This window comes from Sturnus vulgaris, chromosome 20 (assembly GCF_052056855.1).
Source record: "Sturnus vulgaris isolate bStuVul1 chromosome 20, bStuVul1.hap1, whole genome shotgun sequence".
NCBI lineage: Eukaryota > Metazoa > Chordata > Aves > Passeriformes > Sturnidae > Sturnus > Sturnus vulgaris.
The window spans coordinates 4,681,893-4,701,373 of NC_142262.1; the positions used below are offsets into that span (position 1 = coordinate 4,681,893).

General features: G+C 45.3%; 1 protein-coding gene and 1 long non-coding RNA gene across 2 annotated transcripts in view; one reads left to right on the forward strand and one right to left on the reverse strand.

Moving 5' to 3' along the window:
* The window catches only part of HLF (HLF transcription factor, PAR bZIP family member), a 35,386-nt gene extending 17,527 nt beyond the window's left edge, over positions 1-17,859 (reverse strand). The window contains exons 1-2 of the mRNA XM_014878214.2: positions 17,603-17,859; positions 16,085-16,420 (exon numbers count right to left, since the gene is read on the reverse strand). Coding sequence (XP_014733700.2) covers positions 16,085-16,420; positions 17,603-17,708 — 442 coding nt within the window. The 5' untranslated portion in view covers positions 17,709-17,859. The remainder of the gene's footprint in view (positions 1-16,084; positions 16,421-17,602) is intronic.
* A 547-nt stretch (positions 17,860-18,406) lies between these two features.
* On the forward strand, positions 18,407-19,179 carry LOC148221557 (uncharacterized). The gene is made up of 2 exons (XR_015807786.1): positions 18,407-18,562; positions 18,685-19,179. It is a non-coding gene; the product is annotated as an uncharacterized LOC148221557 (long non-coding RNA).
* The last annotated feature ends 302 nt before the right edge of the window (positions 19,180-19,481 follow it).

The window sequence follows — 19,481 nt, forward strand, 5'->3', positions numbered from 1 at the left end:
AAAGTGCCCTTATCCCCTGAGACCTTCTGTGTCTAAAACACTTAACAATTCGTATTAAACACACCATTGCTTTCCAAGCTGAGTCCCATGGAAGCAAACTGACTACTTGGCTTCCTTTTTACACTGCTGCTTGTCCCATTCTCTGTAGAGACAGCACAGGCCTTAGAGTATTCTGTTGTCTGGGGCTTTTGGGAGGATTTGGGGGAAGGAGAGGACAGGACAGGAGAGAATTCTTCACGTTCTTTCCCTCCTATTTCCAGGTCACCTGCAGAATTCCCACCATGTGCTCCTGGCTCAGCACAGGATGGGGTCTGCAGGAGTTGGCCATGTGGAAAAAGGTGATTTTTCTGTGCCCAAATGGAAGGAGAAGAACTGGAGAGCTGGAAAGCACTGCAGGCTGAGGGCAGCAGCAATTCACGGGCTTGGAAAATTATGTGGTGTGGGCTTTACCTTTTACACTCCTGTTAACTCTGATTTTCATGAAGTAGGTGGTGTTGCTACAGCAACTGTCGTATCACATCATTTCTGCTGTCTCTGTCACAGGGATCATCTTATTTTATTTTAAACTCAGATATGCAGCTTTTCTTCATCTATTCTAAAGCCCTCTGTATTTTGGATATGAAAAAATTATACCAAATAGAGCTGTGTCATATAAATCGTATCTTTTAAAAATGTCGCAAAGCTTACAGAACATTTTTATTTGTTCTCCTTTTACAAATGCAGAAAGAATAAAGAAAATGGCACTGGCAGATTTATGGTGCTCCAGATTTTCAGAAATAAATTAAGAGCTGGTCTCACAAAGAAGATGTTTCATGCCACCTTTAATGTGTTCTCTCAACAGAAGCTAGCCCTGTGTTCCTGTGCACCTCAGCAGAAGTAACTCACCTATTCACAGGTGAAAACACTTTGCTTCCTCATGCCCAGGCTATTTGTGCACCTGCATTCCACAGAATTCACACCCAGCTCAGATGCTGCTGCCCACCCACTACACAACTCCAGCCCTCACCTGCTTTACCTGCAGCCTCACAGAGGCACCTACTGAAGCACGAGTCCCAGCACACCCTTACCTGCTGCACAGGGGGTGTCCAAGCTGCCAGGGATGAGGTGGTCACCCAGCCTTGCAGCTGCCTTGCTCAATGACCCCAGAATTTGGCTCTACCTCTTTGGACTTCATTCTGCTGCCTGGAAAAGGTCTTTGAGTGTTCAATGCACAAGTAAAATTCAATAAAAACCTGATGATGGAAAGGGTCTCTTCAATTTTTGTTATTAACATGCATTCCAACGTGTGCAGTCACAGATCTTCCTTTTAAAAATACAAAAAGCAATGTGGAACAGTAGTAAATATTCAGTTACACCCTTGGGCTACTCAGGAAATTAAAGAAAAGCCCTACCTATAGTTAAAGGTTATTTCACAGACCACTCAGCCAGCACAGCTCAGACATCCAGATCAAGCTCTGCCACAGTCTAAGCTGAGGAATATTTTGATCTGCTTCCTCCTGAGCATTTCCAGCCACTTCCAAAACAATCAGAGCAGTCACCAAATTACACTTCAGTGCTCCAGACAGGTCCTGGGCAGATAGAAATCTGTCAGTGTGGGCACAGACTGTATCTAGTGCACCTGGTTAATGGCCACAGACGGAATTAAGATTTCAAAAAATCCTTCCGTTCCTTCAATTGCTTTGCAAATTTCATTTCAGTGCCCCCAGTACTTGACAGTTGTTCTTTAGCTGATTTCCCAGAGTTTTGTGCAGTCCTGCTGTGCACGTTTATCCAGCCCCCTCCCAAAAACTTGGGAAATTGTTGGCCAATTTCCTACAGATTTGGCAGCAAGGCATCCACATCTGCTACCAACAAGCTTTGTGAGAATAATGTAAATGAAAGCTCTTCCCTCCCTGGCTGCAGGAGCCTTGCTACACATCACAGAACCTGGGGAGGTTGTGCTGCTCATGGAGCCAAATCCTTGGGCAGGAGGTAGGAAGGAAAAAAAGAAAAATATTCACCAAGTCACTGTTTGTTAACGGCAGTTCAGAAAGGCATTTCATCCTCTTGTTCTCTACTGGAATTGAGAATATCTCTTCACTGTATCCTACCCACTCATTTACTATTTTCAGTAATCATGAGCAAAATGATTTGTTTCACAACTGCACTGTCACTTGACAATCCCTCTGAATTCCAAGCAGACACATCTGGTATTGATAGCCAGCAAGCAGCCATGCACATGGTCTGTCTTAAAAATCAATGCAGAAGACAGTCAGATGTGGACAACCCAGCTGTCTCCTATCATCTGAGCATTTATTTATTCTTATAATATGTACTGAAAACCAGAACTCCTCTAGAAAGAGCTTTTTATGTTTTATCCCCAGCACTTATGCAAGCAATTTAAGCCTTCCAACCAAGACACAGTAGGAGTGTTTGGGAATCAACAAATTCGCTCTGGCAGTGATGAAACATTCATTATTGGCTTTGAAGTAAGGAGGGGTTCGGTTGGAGGGGGATCTTTCTTTTCTTTTCCTACGATTTTGTTAAAATGTAGACAAAAAGCTGGTTGAGGTACTGTGGGTAGGACTCAGCTAAGAGTCAGAATGCTGTAGATTGATGCTAGGAGCTGCTTGTCCCACCCGAGGGATGCAATCCTGGTGTGTTTTTAGTGTGTAAGGTCAGAGATCCCCTCTGCACCTCTCCCTGCTGCTATTGCCACGTTACACACCCACAACTACTCAGGCTTGGGGAAGAATGGGTTAAACTCAGTGAAGAAAAAAAACACAAGCAAGAGAAACACCTTTCCTCTTTCTGCTTAACTGGATAATTGGTGAGCAAGAACCTGCTTGATGAGTTTCAGCAGCTCCTCGACATCAGCCAGGGCTGTTTCTGAGAGAGGCTCAAGCTGCCAACTGGATAAACACCAACAGGGCACCCCTTGCTAAGGCTTTTGACAAATAAAAATTTCCAGAAGGCAATGAAGTACTTTGTATTCCAAAGACCCATCCAAACCCAGTACAAGCAGGGAGCTGAAAAGGCAGAGTATTTTATAGATGTTATATACATAAAGCTGTCCTACAGTCAGAATAAATAGATGAGTTTAAAAGCAAAAAGAAAGACTAAACATTTTTTTACTGCAGTGGAGAGAGTGCAACAATAAAATTCAAATGAATAAATTAACAGGTTCTGTCTTAAGAATTTAAGGGGCCAAGAAAATTCTAGTCCTGCTCTGTACAATCCTCTGGGCTTATTGCTTGATACCATTTATAGTGCAAAGATTTTATTCAAGTACTTAGTGATTTTGAGTCCAGCTGGCTGAAATAAAAGTAGGCAAGGATTGATTTTCACCTAAGGATTATCTTGTCCTACCTGTATCAGATGTGTGTGCAAGCACGTGAGTTAAACCACAAACAAACAGAACCTAACCCTGGTAAAATCTTGCTGTAATTTCAAGCCAGTCCCAGCTGTACAATCACCAAAGCAGCCCCTATGGCAATCACTGTCCATATTATCATCTTCATTTCTATTTATTCACAACAGTGTTTCAATCAACTCAACACTACAGTTGGCAAACAGGCATTTAGACACGCTGGGTTTAAGATCAAGACCCAAAGCTTTCCCTTGCTGAAGCTCTGCCAGTTGACTCCAGACAAGCCTCACCACTGGGCTTTCTCCCAGTTCCCTCCTCTCTGAGGATGCAGGAAAGACTAAGAGGAAGCAAAAATATATTTGTATCCTAAACAACAACATACAGATTTGGGGAAAAGCATTTCAGCTTTGCCAGTGTTGATCTGTCCAAACACAGCTCAAAGTTTTTGATGAAGTAACAAAAACCCCACAATTCAATCAATCTAAAGCAAACCAACCAAACCCCTGCACACACTTTGGAAGAGCAATGTCCCTTTGAAGATGACAGGAGCTGCCCCTCAAACACTGCCCCTTGTCCTCATGTTTTGTACCCCTTCCCCAAACATTATGTCTTTTTGTACTGCTTTTTCATACAAGGGTGCCCTTGGACATGCTGGGGTTTCAAACCCAGAGCCAACTTTCCAAAACACGCTGCATTTTGAAAAGCCCATTTTTGTTTCACAGAGAAATAAAGGACCTTGCATCATAAAGCCTTTATCCCCCCTAAACTCAAAGCTTCCCATACAGCTAAAAATCAAATCCAGCTTTATTTTCCTGCATGAGTCAGGCTGCATGCAAACAGCTTCTGAGGAAGGCAGCTTGGGGGGAGAACAGAACTGAAGGAAGAAATCCAGAGAAAAGAAATTCTTCTAACAGCACACTCCTATTTTCCCAAGACATTTGCGAATATTTTCATTTTAAAGCTAGAGGAAAGCCACCCCCTTCCACCCCAAAAGAAGTTTTAAATATTGTAAAGACACACAAGGACACACTTTATTATTTTAACAATTACTGCTATTTTCAGGGCTCCAGCACAGTTACTTCCTTCCATAATTGGACTTCAATCAAACCCTAGTGAAGCTTTTGATCTTGGAAAGAGTAACAACACAGCTCTGTTATCAGCACAGAGGGAGAAAAGAGTAGGACATCCAGCATTTTTCAATAAAAGAAAGTTAATTGCTTTGACTTATATATATCAAAGGTCACAGCTACAAGTTCTGAGTGCACATACATAAAGTGCACAGTGAGAAATCTCATACAGACCGGACAAAGTCTTGGGGTTATACTATCTGTGTGCATTAAAAAAAAAATTAAAAAAAAAAAAAAGAAAAAAAAAGAAGAAAAAAGCAGCAAAACAATGCTAGATTACTATCCAAATATACCCCAGTGGATGTCCTGCCAAAGAGCAAATATGTGGCTGTAAGCTCCAAACTGAAATAAAAGCTTGGCCAGCAGCCCAGAGCTTCACTGTATTTTGCTCAGCCAGCCATAATCTGGCAGAACAGAGTGAACACATTTGCAGCCACGTGATGGAGGAGCCTGTCGGGCCAAGCTGATTTCCTTGTGTTGGTTAAATGTGATCTTCAGACTGTACACACCAGCAGCTTGGGAAAACGTGAGAAAGTGGGAAACAACCAGCCACGGGCTAGAAACTGGAGAGCAATAGAAAAAAATTACTTGAGGAGTTTGCTTCAAGGTTTGGGTTGCCAGTGTTGGATTTTAATGAGGTGTTAACTGGGCTCCCAGGGCTGAAAACCCAGTTCAGCTGGATCTTCACTGGAGTCACAGCTCCTGCAAGGATGCACATCCTGAGAGAATCTGCTTTGGAAAGGGCACTGGAAATTCGTTGGATAGGATTGAGAGCTACCCATCAGTGTTCCAAAAATGCAAAATGCTGAGTGATTTTGAAGCCCACACTGAGGTGCTCAGGCCTGCCAGGATGTGTCCCAGGGTGAATGGGGCACATCCCCCAGGGGTCAGACACCCCTTGAACAGCCACTCTCCAACACAGAGAAACACCCGTGAACTGAGACAGAACCTGGCCAAAGGATTCAACCTGAAAACGTGGGATGACAGCTACCCCCATGATCAGGTATTATATTTTGATTGTAGTGATAATAATGTTTTTAAATAACTGACTTAGGGCCAGACAAACAGCATCCCTGGCCAGCATCAGAGCTGCACATGATCCCTGAGAACAGATTACATGTGGATGCAGAAAGAAAAGCCCCCAAACACAAGCCCTCAGAAGTACATCCCTGCTGCAGATAAGGGCAACTTGGCTGAAGCAGTCACCAGAGTATGTAAGAAAAGTGAGATTTGTTTACTTTCTAACAGAAACAAATTGATAAACCAGACACGTGCAGCACCTGGTGAAATCAGAGATGCACACGAGTTGACAATTACACCTCCTAGCTCTTTCCTTCTCCTTGGCTAATGACTCCTTTTCACGTGTTCAGAACAGCTTCCAGACAGAGACTACCACAATTTTCAACAATGACATCAACCGTGTCGCACTGAGAAAATTGAGCAGATAAGAGATTCTGGAAAAGTGGTTCTTAAACTTGATGATGAGCGTGGTCCAACTGAGAGATCAGCCTTTCTGGGGACAGCCACACGGTTTTGGATGCACCAACATCAGGCACTGGAGCCCAGACAATCCCTGCCCTGATTTTTGAAATGCCAAGGCACCCACAGGCAAGGTGTTTGAAGCAGACACCCAAACCACAGCTGCCCATCATGTGTTACTGAAGGTTTAACCTCCTCAGAAAGCAGATATGCAGGTTAACTTTAAATATGCTGCACTCTTCCCTAATTCTCTCATATAAGGATAGAGTTGAGTGATGCAGGCATTCACAAGGTCGGCTTCCTGCTCCATTTTACTCAAGAAATGCTCTGTTACTTTAGAAACAATTCAAAAAATGTCCTACCACTCCAGAAACACCCTCTCCTGGTGAGCACGTCCTGTGGCTTTTTGCCTTTAGCAGAGTAACATACATTAACAACACATGGCTGAGGAGCATGACACAATCTAGATATGTGATTTATTAACCAGATCTGTTATTTATGCTCTTGTATTCCAAGAAAATCAATCTCCACTACAGGCAAGGACATAACTCCTCAGTTCTCAATGGTCAGTCCCTCGTGACTGACCTGCTTGGGTAGCCCAGGTCCCTGGAAAAGTCTGGAAAACCAGAGTAGGAATTAAACAACAGTGCCCCAAGGTATGTGTAGTTTGACTTCCCAAGTGTTCACATTCTTTATTCATCAGAGCAGTGATCACTCATCTGGACAGGGCTGTGATTCTGTCCACCCTTCCTCAGTACTCCACCCTCAGCCAGCAATAAGCAGAGAGAATTGGGCTGTTTCACAGGGCAAGCCCAGTGTATAAAAAGGATACACCAAATCAAATTATCTCAGGATGAATGCAGCACCAAAACCAATACAAAAACAAAAGAACAAAACCATTGAGCAAACATATACTACTGTGAAAATTTTCCTTTGACACTGATACGCTGCTGTGGTATACTTCAAACAACAGTGAGCTCAGCACTTGCAGTTATTTCAGATCTGTATCTGCTTTTTCACTCCTCAAAAAAAAAAAAAGGCAGACAAAAAAAATTGCAGCATTTCCCAACAAACTTTCTCCAACTTAATCCTGAGGAAGCAGGAAGACACGCTTTTTGAACATTATTTTTATTTTTTAGAGACATTTAATATTGCGTATGCCACAGCCAGACTGAACAGATTCTCAGACCTCAGGTAAGTGTTACCTTATCAGAAATGGTACTAAAACGTCATCGTGCTGTGCTGGAAACAGAACACAGGGACACAGAGAGGCTCTGTCAGGTTTGCCAATGCCCCAGCATGGATGTGTGGGGGGAGAGAGCAGGGGAGTGCAGGCAGCAGTGCTGCAGGACACCGGGAGCGGGCTGTGTCACTACAGCTCTGTCCCGACACACCCAGATTTTACAGCACTGTACTGTACAATTCACAACGCCAAGAAACTCAACATATCTAATCTGGCAGAAAGACAAAGTCATATCAGGTTAATCATATTCTTAAATTGCACAACTTTGGAAAGCCAGTAGCAAAACAAATCTTCCCCCTCACTCTTGCTCCCCCAGCCCTCCTCCCAGCGCACGTACCCTGCCACGGCATACTTGTCCTCTTTGATGCCTCAACATTTTTAGCCCACTCTGACTCTCCCCTGCTCCTCCCTGCAGCAGAGCACGGCGGCAGGGTGGGAAGTTTCCCGGATTAGAGGCAGGCAGCTCGGTGTGCAGGGCGGGATGAACCGAGGGATGCGCGCACAAGGTCGCTCGGACACCCGCCCACGTGTGACACTGCAGTAATTGTGGTAAGAGCCACCAAATTTGAAGTTAAATCACTGCAAGGTAGCTTCAAACAAGGCATCAGAGCTGGGCTGACTCTGCTGTATAAGAGGAAAAGGATACAGCAAGGATGCGTAAAGTTGAGAAATTTTTTTCAGTAAAATAACCGTGCTTGGCTTTGGAGAGGATCAAGACCATTCCACTGCGTGGGATCAGAACTTTCAAGATCTTGGTACAAACCTTACAACTCGTTTTCTAAATTCTCTTTTTAAATGAAATCCCAGAGTCTCATGTAATCACAGAACCCAAGAAGCTGAGGAGTTCTAAGGAAAAAGAAGAATGGCAGAAAAAGTTTGTGACTCCCCTCCCTCCAACACACACTAAACCAATTAAGTTTGGTTTCTTGCGGATTCTTTTCTCAAAGTGAATTGGCATCTCATAGTCTAAAAGGATGTCAGCTTTTCTAGAAGCATTTCACACAGATCAGGCATTTTAAAGTTCTTATGTACCTTTTCTGATGTAGAAAATTGCACATTTGCATTACTCTTCCTGCTCAGCAACACATTCCCATCCTATATCTACTCATACATCTGCTCATTTATTTTCATGAAATTTCAGGACTGTAATCAATTCCTCAACATCAGAACTTTCTTGCTACGTTTGGTTAAAATCTGCTGATATAACCAAAAACCAGCAAGCAGGAATAGGCTAGAGGCCATACACACCTAGCACGACCAGCTTGGCTTTGTTTTCAAAGAAAGATGGTAACAAAAAAATACCCCAATGCTCATCTCTCACAGCAAGCAAGTGCTGCAGGAGTTAAGTGCCCAGAAGGGCCAGTGTCCCACCAGTGTCACCAACATCCAAATTTCCACCATGCAGCACAAAGAGAGGCAGCAGCTGAGGACCCTTCAAATTCAGTTTAACCCTCTCTGTTGTGATGAGAACAGGATTTGGGTTTGAGTGCTTAGTTCCTACTTACTAAGCATTCCTAGGGCAAGAACACAGACGTGTTTTTTAAGCAGACTTCTTGGTGGAATAAGACTCATTTCCAAAAGTTGCAATGGTGAGTTGGTAAAAATGACTGAATGGTTTTAAGGCATCTCTTCTTCAGCACAAGCCTCGAGCCTGTGCTTTATGGTCTGCAGCCTTGTGCAGTGTGCTCTTCTACAAGACGGTTTAGTGCTGTTATTTCAACAATCTTGCCGTCCTAAAAATATTGATTGCTCTATTAAATGCATTTCTGCAGTATTTAGTGACGTTTCACATTATTGTTCCTTCCTTTTTTTTTTTCCCAAATGCAATTTACAGCTTCCTTCCTCTCCACATTTAATTTCTGTTGGGGCTTTCACCTGTGCCACAAGTGCTGAGTGCCCAAGTCACCTCAAAGACAGCACTGGCCACATAGGCATTAAGTAAGCAGGAAGGCCTTTGCAAGTGTTTAAAATAAAACTTAAGATCCAATCACTACCACACAAATTAATTGATCTTGCTGTGGACAGAGAACCTCGTTCATTCATTTGTTTATTAAATTCAGGAGAACCAACCAGTTCTGTAATGAATTACTTAATCTTTGACCTATTGTCCATAGCCATGTTCCAGAACAAAGAATTTACAGCAAGCTGAGCTCCCTAAGGCTAATTGGAAAAGAATGCCTTTTTTTTTAAAACCATTCTCCATCTTCCACAAATCTCTGCCAAACTCTGTATTTTTGCCTCTCTGCTTTACAACTACATATTTAAGGATGACGTTTGGTTACAGGTGAGTTATTGCTCCAGTTCACTGTAGCTTCTGCTTGTAGGAAACACACACTAATGCACTCATCTGCTGGTACCTGTTTTGAGTAGTAATCTGCACTTGTGTTCCTTGTGCTCCAGTTAACAAGGAGGTGAGTTTTCTAGAACCCTAATGCAATTTGGATTTTTTTATTTCCTCCTACAACAGTCATACACCAAAACAAAGAGCTCCAAGATGCTCAGTGCCTGTTTTCAGTAAAGTAATATGAACAAGAGAATAATGCCAGTGGGATGAAGAGCTAGAGCTGTTTTTCTCAAAGTTGAGCAGAGAACCCTGAAGCAAGAACTTGCCACATCAGAGGAGCAAAGCCATGGTGTTGGAGGGTGCACAACAAAAATCTGGCCCAAATTTAGCCCTGGCAAAACTTAGTTGAGAGAATGGGACAGGGGAAGCAGAACTGTACCACAGCTTCAAGTGTGTCAGAAATGTGAGAGGCTGAACAGTATTTTGTATTTGTTTAAAGCTTGATGGATAGCACCTCAGTCATGCAAAGCTGAAGTGCAGTGAAGAGCACCAGAATAAAATAAAAAAAAAAAAAAAAAAAGGAAAGAAATGTGACACATGCTGCCTTACCCACCTGTGTTAGCTCTCCACACTGCAGTTCTCAAGCTCTCAGGACCAAATTCAGTTTTGTGATAAACAGAGAGCTTCTTTATCATCATTTGTTCATTAAAAAAAAAAAAATTATACAAGCTACAAAAATACTGTCATCCATTCGTTTTGACAGAGTTGTGCATTTTACACTCATTTTCTATACCAAGTGATTATGTATAACTTACTCTATTAAGTGGAATAGATTAGAGGTTTAAGTAAATGGTTTTTTTCAGAGCTTTCATTATCTACTTAAGATCAACCCACAGTTTTTCTTGAAAACAACTTAGCTGAAATATCTTTTTTCTGATCACCAGTCTTCCGTGAAATTCAGACAAAATATTGAAAATACATTTTATTTGTTATGAAAAGAAGACTTAATAAAAGAAATAAAGAAGAAACCTATGCTCATGTTTTATGTGATATAAGTACTAAACAGCTCCACAGTGTACTGCCAGGAAACCAAACTCGATTTCATAATGCACTAAAGTCCTGATGGTGACTAAGTCCTCTCATCCTGCAAAAACTCCACTGGCCACTGAGAGCTGTTACCCCCTTAAAAAAAAATTCCAGAAAGATGAATGACAAGAGAGTAAATGGTGACATTTTGCTGTTCCACCTGGGAGGTGACAGAGAGCAGTCAACAAGCTGCCTACCTGCTGAGCAATACAGAAATCAGAGAGACCACATGAGGAGCAAAGTACTTATTGCTGAGATTAATTGGCAAAATCTGGCCACTGCAGCTTCCACAATTGCCAATTTACTGTCATAAAAATATGTAGAGATTGAACAATTTCATGTGTTTCCTAGTAGCTTCATCTAATCAGATAATAGTGGTGTCTTTGTATACATCTCTTGATGAGGTCCTCTCTCTTCACTATAATACATTGTTTTATGAAAGACTTCAGGGTGTACTTGCTCCTTAGAAAAATCAAATCACTGCACTGAGAACCATTCAATCACTCTGCAACGCACTTTGAGATGGGAAGCAAAGCTCTGTAAAAGACATTGCACTTTTCTAAGTAATTGTAACAAGCTTGACACACAAGACATCCTTGAAATATCTTTAAGGGGACAAAAAATAAAACCCCAAATCCTAAGTCTTCCCTGTGCTCTCTTCCTAAGTCTGGACAGCCTTTCCTTGGACAAGGAGCTCTCCCTGTACAGCCTAACACCCGAGACTATTTCATGCTGTTTACTGTTTGAACTCCGAACTAACTTCAAGTTCTTTCACGCAGTCAAGCAATTATTTAACCAATAATCAACATTTAACTGTGAATATTAAAATTAGCTCTCTTGAAGGAGACACAGTGTTCTTGCTCCCAGCATTAACAAGCCTGTGCGTTCAGCACTTTTCCCCCCCCCCCGTTATCATGTGACAGGCTATTTTTAATATTTGCCTGAATATATTCCGCATCTTCCTTTGATGCGGGGAGCAGCTCTGTGAGGTTTGCCGGTGGATTGGGCTTCCTCGGCAGGGGCAGGGGCAGGGGCAGGGCAGGGCAGGGCAGGGCGCTGCTCTCCCTCTCAGCACGGTCAGGGCTGAGCACAGGGCAGGCACACGTGCCCGGAGCACATGGTCCTGCAGGCTCCCCGAGCCTCACGTGAGGCTCAATGTGAACAGCAGCAGCTCCCGGTACCAGCCCGGCTGGGCTTGGAGCTTGGTCATTCCCGTCATTCCCATCCTCACGTGGGAGGCCAAAGGCCAGGAAATTCCCGTGGAGAGCCCTTGGCCCCTGGGAAAGAAGGGGTTCCTGCAACACCCAGGGATGGCTTGTAAACAATGATTAAAGCTTAGGAGAGGATTCCACGCACAGGCTGGCAGCTGTGAATGCTGCCCTTGGCTCTGCCAAGCTGTGCTGGAGGAGGAGGAGGAGGAGGAGGTCACGTTAAAAAGCACAGGGGAAGGAAGGCTGCAATCCAGGGAGTGCTGCACACACCCTTTGGGGGCTGCCCTGGCACCACCTCGCCCTGCGTGGAGCAAGAACAAGCCTCTCCCAGCTGGCTGCTGTGCCTGGCACAAACACCAGCTCCAAAAAACACTGAAACCCACCCAGGGGTGCCTGCTGTCAGTCACTGCAGCTCAGTGCCTGTAATGGATACTGCACTCTAGACAGAATATCTGGACTGAGCAAATAGCGTTTAATAAAAATCTTTGGGGGATGAGAGGTATAAGTACACTTCACATGGAAACAGTTCTCCAATTTTACTTTAAGTGAAGACTTGCAGATATTGCACATCGGTATATTTCTGCAGCGGATTACAAAGCTTGTTGGTTTTTTTTTCTTTCCTAAAATGATCTTTGGTAAGCAGGCTAAGTCACTCAGCCATGCAGGCAACAGACACAAAACCACCATCAGAGAACACAAAGAAGGAGGGAGCTCTCTCAGAGCACCCAACAGCCCTGTCCTCCTTTGGAGCAAGGCAGAAACAACACCTGCTTATCACTGTGCCAGCTGCATCCCTGTGACACAGCCCCACATCCAAGGCTTTGGTGGCAAACAGAAAATTCAGATTTAAAGCACAACGTCCTCAAAACCTTCTAGTTAGGATTCTGTGCCAGATCTAGCTGGTGCTTCTCTAATTCACACCTTTCAAATCCTTTACAATACCTGCCCCAACCACCTCCATCAGGACTACAGCGGGAAAAAGAGCCAGGTAAAAAGCACCAACCAACTAGTTACCTACAAAATATACACCCTCCCTTTAAAAACAAACAGCTAGAAATTACTCCAAATTTCCTTAAGGACTCTGCATTTAAACGGATATTTACAATCCACTAAAAGACTACATGAGGTACGTGACAGATGAAGAACCACAAAAGTGTGTCTGCAGTAATGGGTTACTGTAAAAGCTTCATAAAAATCTGAAAACCTTTTTCTGAGGAGACCACAGATTCCAACCAACCTAGCAGCATCCACACCAAGACAAAACAGAAGTTTTAAATGCAGCTACACATGACAATGAATGTTGGTCTGCAACGCTAAAAGAAATCAAAATACTTTTTTTATTAACAAAATCAGCACTGTGAAAGATAAAGACATGGTTTCACTCTTCAAGTCATTACCCTGTGTCCCCTTACCAAAACAAAGCCAAAAATTTCTGTAACTACATTCCCTGAACAGAAATGTATGGGCAGTAGGTGCTTGCTTTGCTCTTTGCAGATGATAAACGGGTGAGCCCAAACATCTTTCCGTTGACCAGATAATTCTGTATTTCCAGATGAGATTAAGTTATATTCATACAGACCCTTTTTATTGCCATTACATTTTTTTAGCAGGGAGAAAGAAAATCAGTGAGGATTTTGATAATGTCACGTCCACAGTCAGGGCCAGCACAGCTTTGCTGAGCCTGATGTCACTCAGGGAATGCCAGTGCAGATCTCCTGATCCCTTCCAGACACGGCACAAAACATGTTTGGGCAGCACCATTCTCTCCTACAGACAGATGAGGCTTGTGCTGGAACACACGCACAAAATTAAATCTCCCACTCATTAAATCTCCCGTGGACCATCCCTGGCCTGGGTGCACGGAGTCACAGAGTCCCAGCAGGGGCTCCATGTGCAGGGGGAATGTCCCCCCAGGAAGGGGGAATGTCCCCCCCAGGCAGGGCAGTGCCAGGTGGCAGCTGTGCCCACCTGCACGTGGTGCCAAACCTGCAGAGCCAGTCAAAGAGCAGCAGCACAGGATGGACCCTTCCTCCAGCCCCACACCCTCTAACAGGCTCCCTTCGCACGGCAAAAATCAGAAAACGCACCAGTGAAATGTTTCTAGAATTACAAACATTCTGTTTTCCTGAAAGCATGGAATTTGTATTGAAATTGTATACTTCCTACTACTTGTTCTTTGCTTTATTACAGTAACACAAATCACAACACTGCATACTGGAATGATAGCTCACACCAACTAAAAACCTCTTTATGTGAGAAAAATTTTTAAAAAATCTATTTCAAATGTCTTAAGATATATGAAGCAACAGGCTCTAATACAATGATTTTAACATTTACCTTCCTATTTCAATCCAGCATATTTGCCTTGGCCCTTTTATGATAACCCTTAAATGCCCATTTTTACTTTTACTAGATTTAAAAAAATATATATGCTGTTATATTCTCAAACTTGCTCAAATGCTAAACTGTGAGATGGTCTTCTATTCAGTACTGATTGTCAAAGAAAGATTTTCACAAGACAACACATAAAAATTTCATCAACCTGATGATAAACTGGACTATGGTTAATTAAGTCACACTTCCTATCTGTAATAGGGGACAAGAAAATATTATTTAAGAAGTGAAATGAGCTCCCTCTAAAAAAAAAAGAAAACAAAACACATTTAACAAAAAAATCTATTCTTGTTAAGGCAAATTGGTGTTGGGAAAATATCTGCAAATTTAGATGTTTTATCCTACCCGAAGAGACATAACGTCCTTTACAACGGTAAAAAAGTGCACAGTGAGATAAGTTTGTAACCCTGTGTTGCAAAGGGTTCAGGAAAAACTGAAAAAAATCAATGAGTTGAAAAGTCACACAGATAGCTGATTACAAACAAATTCTGACAGGTGATCATTAAAAGCCTGGCTCACTACCAGGCTCCTCTGGAAAAAAAAAGAGAATGAGGACAGATTATCTGCTTTTAATTTTGTGTGTGCACAAGTGACAGAAAATGGTGTAGCACATATGCACTATTTTTAAAGCTGGCTCAGAAAAAGCAATGGGTTTCATGTTCTGCTCTTGCCTACTCCAAATATATTTTAACTTTGGACACCCTTATAAGTTATTAGTTAACCATGAAAAGCCTTGAAACTGAAACACAAAGCAAAGTCAAATCCACACAAAGTAAAAGTAAGTAAATGAAATCCATGACTAAACACACAATTCTGATGGGGGGCCAAGGAGTTTGTTGACGGGTTTGGGGAGCTTTGGGGGATATTTTATTTCTTTTTAATGAGACAAGAACATTGCAGACTTGTAAGACATTCCTATTTTATCCTGCTCCACAACTTTTGCCTCTCTATTTATTTATTTTGCCTCCTTATCAGATGATTTTGACAATGACTTCGCACGCTGAGCATGGCAAGCGATCAAGCAGAAGGGAGAGGAGTGGTTTCCTGCTGCCAAGAGCACACTTTGCTCTAGCACACCTCGTGTGAGCAGAAGAGCACAATAAAGAAGTCACTTTTTTTTTTTTTAAGGAAAAAGGCAAAGCTCCATGTTTCCCAAACTTCAATGTTGACATTCTTCCACTGCCCATGATCTCAACCATGCTGGTGTCAAGCCAGAGCAGTTACTCTGGATTTGGACTGGTGTCTCTAAAGGGTTCATCTCAAGTGCTAATAAAATAATAAGAGACTTCCACTGACATCAGACAGACTGGAATTGTGCATTACAACCAGGCCTTGGACTCCACAGTGTTTTCTCAAGCGTAAGGTGACTACAGATACAAGTTATGAATTCAGGTCAGAGTTACACTCAGTTTATGCCAATTTAAGCAAGATTATAATGTTGTTCCAAAACTCAGTTCCTGTGGCAAATTTTACTTTGCTCAGTAGAGGGTAAGATTATGGCCAAAGTTTCAAGTAAGAAGCATTAACCTTTAACTCCAGAATAACTGCCCACTCCTGTGTTCTCACATCAAATATTGGCTGAAGGAATATTCTCTTTCCCTGCTCTTTTAACACTGTGGCATCTATGCCATTCTGTCTGTGGTCTTTTTACTTTCTAACAGCTAAGACACCAACTGAGATAGCCAAGTTTCCTTGGAATTCCCAGAGCTTTCCTTCGATAATTTAAACAAAAATCCCGGTGGAGCAGCTTAGTGATAACTGGAGCTATTGTTTTTATTTGCTGGAGTGTGAGTGACAGGAATCCTCTGGGCTCTAAGCTGCCCGTCAGCTGCACAGGGAGAAGCAGTGATTTACAGTGGGGAGGAGGGGTTCATGCCAAATTCCACAGGGAAGCTCTAAGGGCTGATTTACCTGGTCTGACCGGGCTCTGCATGCAGTTCTGCGACACCATGCCTGGATGGACTGAAGTAGAAGCCCTGCTGCTGAGGTCCATGACAGAAGGTGATGCTGAGGTAGCTTGCTGGAGACCTGACTGGTGTGGGCTAGGCTCGTGCTGGTTTGGGCTGGGTGGAATGCCATTTTCTGAGAGGAATTCTTCCAGGTCCATGTATTCCAACTGGAAAGTGTCTCCATCATATGGCAGTGTCTTGTCCCATAATGTTGGACCCAAGAAAGCTGACTGAGGGACTGTGGTACCGGTGCTGTCATCATCTAACTTCTTCTCTTTGTCTTTTTCTTTACCGAATGCTTAAACAAAAACACATAATAAACACGTAAGAACTCAGTAATTAAAATATTAACTACCACTATTTCCATTATTTCTGCTGTAGTCTCAGGTGTAAGAAAGGAATACTGCCTTCAAAAAAATAACTCCTTTGACTCACTCGGAAGAGAATTGAGGGGTCATGTCACTGAGCACCTTTGTGGGAACCAACCACATTTCTGAGATTGCCCTTTGTTTTTAGTTAATAATTCCACTCCATGCACAGCTTTGAATGTCAGCATCAAAAAGTACTCAATAGACTTAAAAGTGAACATATAAGTATTCCAGCAAACTGGAAGCTATTTATATATTCTGTTGAAAAGGAACAGTCTTAGCCTAAAATCCCTGGGATCCTGTCATTCTTCTAAACTAAGGTCTCGATCTTGCTAGTCCTGGCACAAGCAAAGTAGTCCTCAGATTCTGCACTTCTAAATGTTATTAACATACAGTGACAAAGGTTGACAGAACACGGTTTTGATGTGCACAAGAGACAAAATATTCAACGGTAGAGGCAAAAAAAAAGTTAAACTGAGGCTTCCTCATTTCTACAGCCCCCAGTGATTTCAATGCACGTTTTGTAAGGGAAACGCCTGATTTCTCTGCAAGATCTGCAAGAATCTGGACCCATAAAGCTTCCTGTCAGCTACCAAGCCTTCGCAGCATTTTATTTTTAACCTCATACAACAGCCCCGGTGAAATCCTGCGAGTCGCTTGGCAGTGGAACTCGGAAAGACGAGGAGACAGGAACCTTCCCTCGGCTTCAGCTTTTCGTGCGCGCTCGATCCGTTCCCATACGCGGTGCGGGTATTCCCGGGCTGCCTCCGCTTCCCGGGGAAGCCGCAACTTTCTCCCGCTGAACCGGGGGACGCGGGGCCGGGAGCGGTTTGCTGTGGAGCCTGGGATGGGGATCCCGGCCCCTTTACCCGGGGCACCGAGCGCCCTCGGCGTCCATCCCCCGGGAGCGGCGATGGGAGCACCGAGCGCGTCCCGTTAGCTCGGGCCGGGGCGGCCGCCGCTCCCGCAGAGCGCCCCGAGCGAACCGTCCCGGGGCTCCATCGCCGGGGGAGCCGAGCGGGCCGGGGAAAGGGAAAACGGGAAAGCGATGCCGCGGCCCCGGGTGACGGCGGGAGCGGGGCGCGCTGCGAGGGGTCCCGGGGAAGCCTCACCGTCTTCGTGAGCGAGCGGCAGCTTGAGCGGGTTTTCCAGCAGGGACTTCAGCACGCCGTAGGTGGGCGGCAGGAACGGGGGGTTCAGCGGGAGCGGCCGCGACATTGTCGGTAGGGGCTGCCCGCGGCGGCGGGGAGGGGGCCCGAGGGGGCAGCTGCGCGGCGAGCGGTTCCTTCCCCCTTGCTGTGGCCGCTGTCGCGGCGCGGGTGAGCCGGACGCGGGGCCGGGCCGAGCGCCGGTGGCGAGGGGCGCTGGGGCCGCGGGACAGGGCGCGGACCGGGCGCGGGTCAGGCCCCTCCGCCGCGCAGCTGCTCCGCCGCCGCCGCTCCCGCCGCCCGCTCTGCGCCGCTCTGCGCCCGCCCGCCCCGCGCCCACGTGCAGCCGCCGCCGCCGCTGACGTCACGCCCGATAACGGCCCCGCCATTGGCGCGCCGGCCACGCCCCTCCCCGGTACCGGCCACTCCCCCCCCGTGCGCCCCGCCCCGGCACGCGCGCGGTCGGTACCGGGCGGGGTGGGGGGGGAACCCCGGGACACCCCCCCCAACCCCCCCCGCGGGGCCGCAGCGCCTCCCCGGTAACCGGGAGGAATGTGTTCATGAGATGTTAATGAGCCTGAACGTCCCACCCCGCTCGGGACATCCGAGCGTGGCGGCTCCCCCGGGGCAGCGGGACCCGGCGCTGCCGCGCTGTGAGGGGTCCAGGCTGCAGGGCACGGCGGGCGGGGGGTCCCACCCGTGGCTAAGGGAACCGGCCGTGGGGTCTGCGAGCGTCTCCCACCGAGCTCCCCCTGCCACTGTGCCGGGTGTCACCCTGTGGTGACAACACTGTCACCAGCATTAGGAGGGTTCTCACCATCTCACAGAATCCTTCGGGCTGCAAGGGACCTCTGGAGATCACCCAGTGCAATCCCCCCGCCCTGGCCGGGTCACCCCGAGCAGGTGCCACAGGAACGTGTCCAGGTGGGTTTGGAACATCTCCAGAAAGGGAGACTCCACAGCCTCCCTGGGCAGCTGTTCCAGGGCTCTGCCACCCTCCGTGGAAAGATCTTCCTCATGCTGAGGTGGAACCTCTTGTGATTTAGTTTATGGCCGTTTTTCCTCGTCCTGTCACTGGGCACCACCAAGAAGAGTCTGGACCAATCCTCCTGGCTCCTGCCTTGAAGATATTTATATGCATTGATGAGATCCCCTCTCATTCTTCTCCAGACCAGACAGGCCCAGCTTCCTTCAGACTCTTCTTGTAAGAGATGCTCCAGACCCCGCTCACCATGATCCTCGTTCAAGCACGGTTGATTTTCCATCTGCTCTGGCCTTCAGCCTATGCAGGCTGTGCAAGAACTGCATTCATCCCAGAGTAACTTTACCCTTCAGGTGCCTGTAGACATCTCTATCTCCGTTCTTCTCATTTAGGTTTTCTTTTGGATCGCTTTTTGCAAAGTTTTACCATCTGTGTTTATTCATTTATTATTAACCATCAACAAATATAAATAATCATAAATATTCACTAGACGCAAATAAAGATAAGTTATGTGTGTAAAGTGCCCAGTATTTAGAAATAAAAGCTGCCTGAGGAACAATTATGTTTTCCCCTTGTCTATCTACTGTATCTATTATGTGTGTGACCAGGAACAGGACTCGGGAAGGGCTGGAGCTGTGTCAGGGATGGTTAGGGGGGATATCAGGAAAAAGTGAGGGTGCTTGGGCACTGAACAGGCTTCCCAGGGAATGGGCACAGCCCCAAGGCTGCCAGAGCTCCAGGAGAGTTTGGACAACACTCTCAGGGATCCATGGAGTGGGATTGTTGGGGTGTCTGTGCAGAGCCAGGGGTTGGACTCAATGATCCTTGTCAGTCCCTTCCAACTCAGGATATTCTATAACT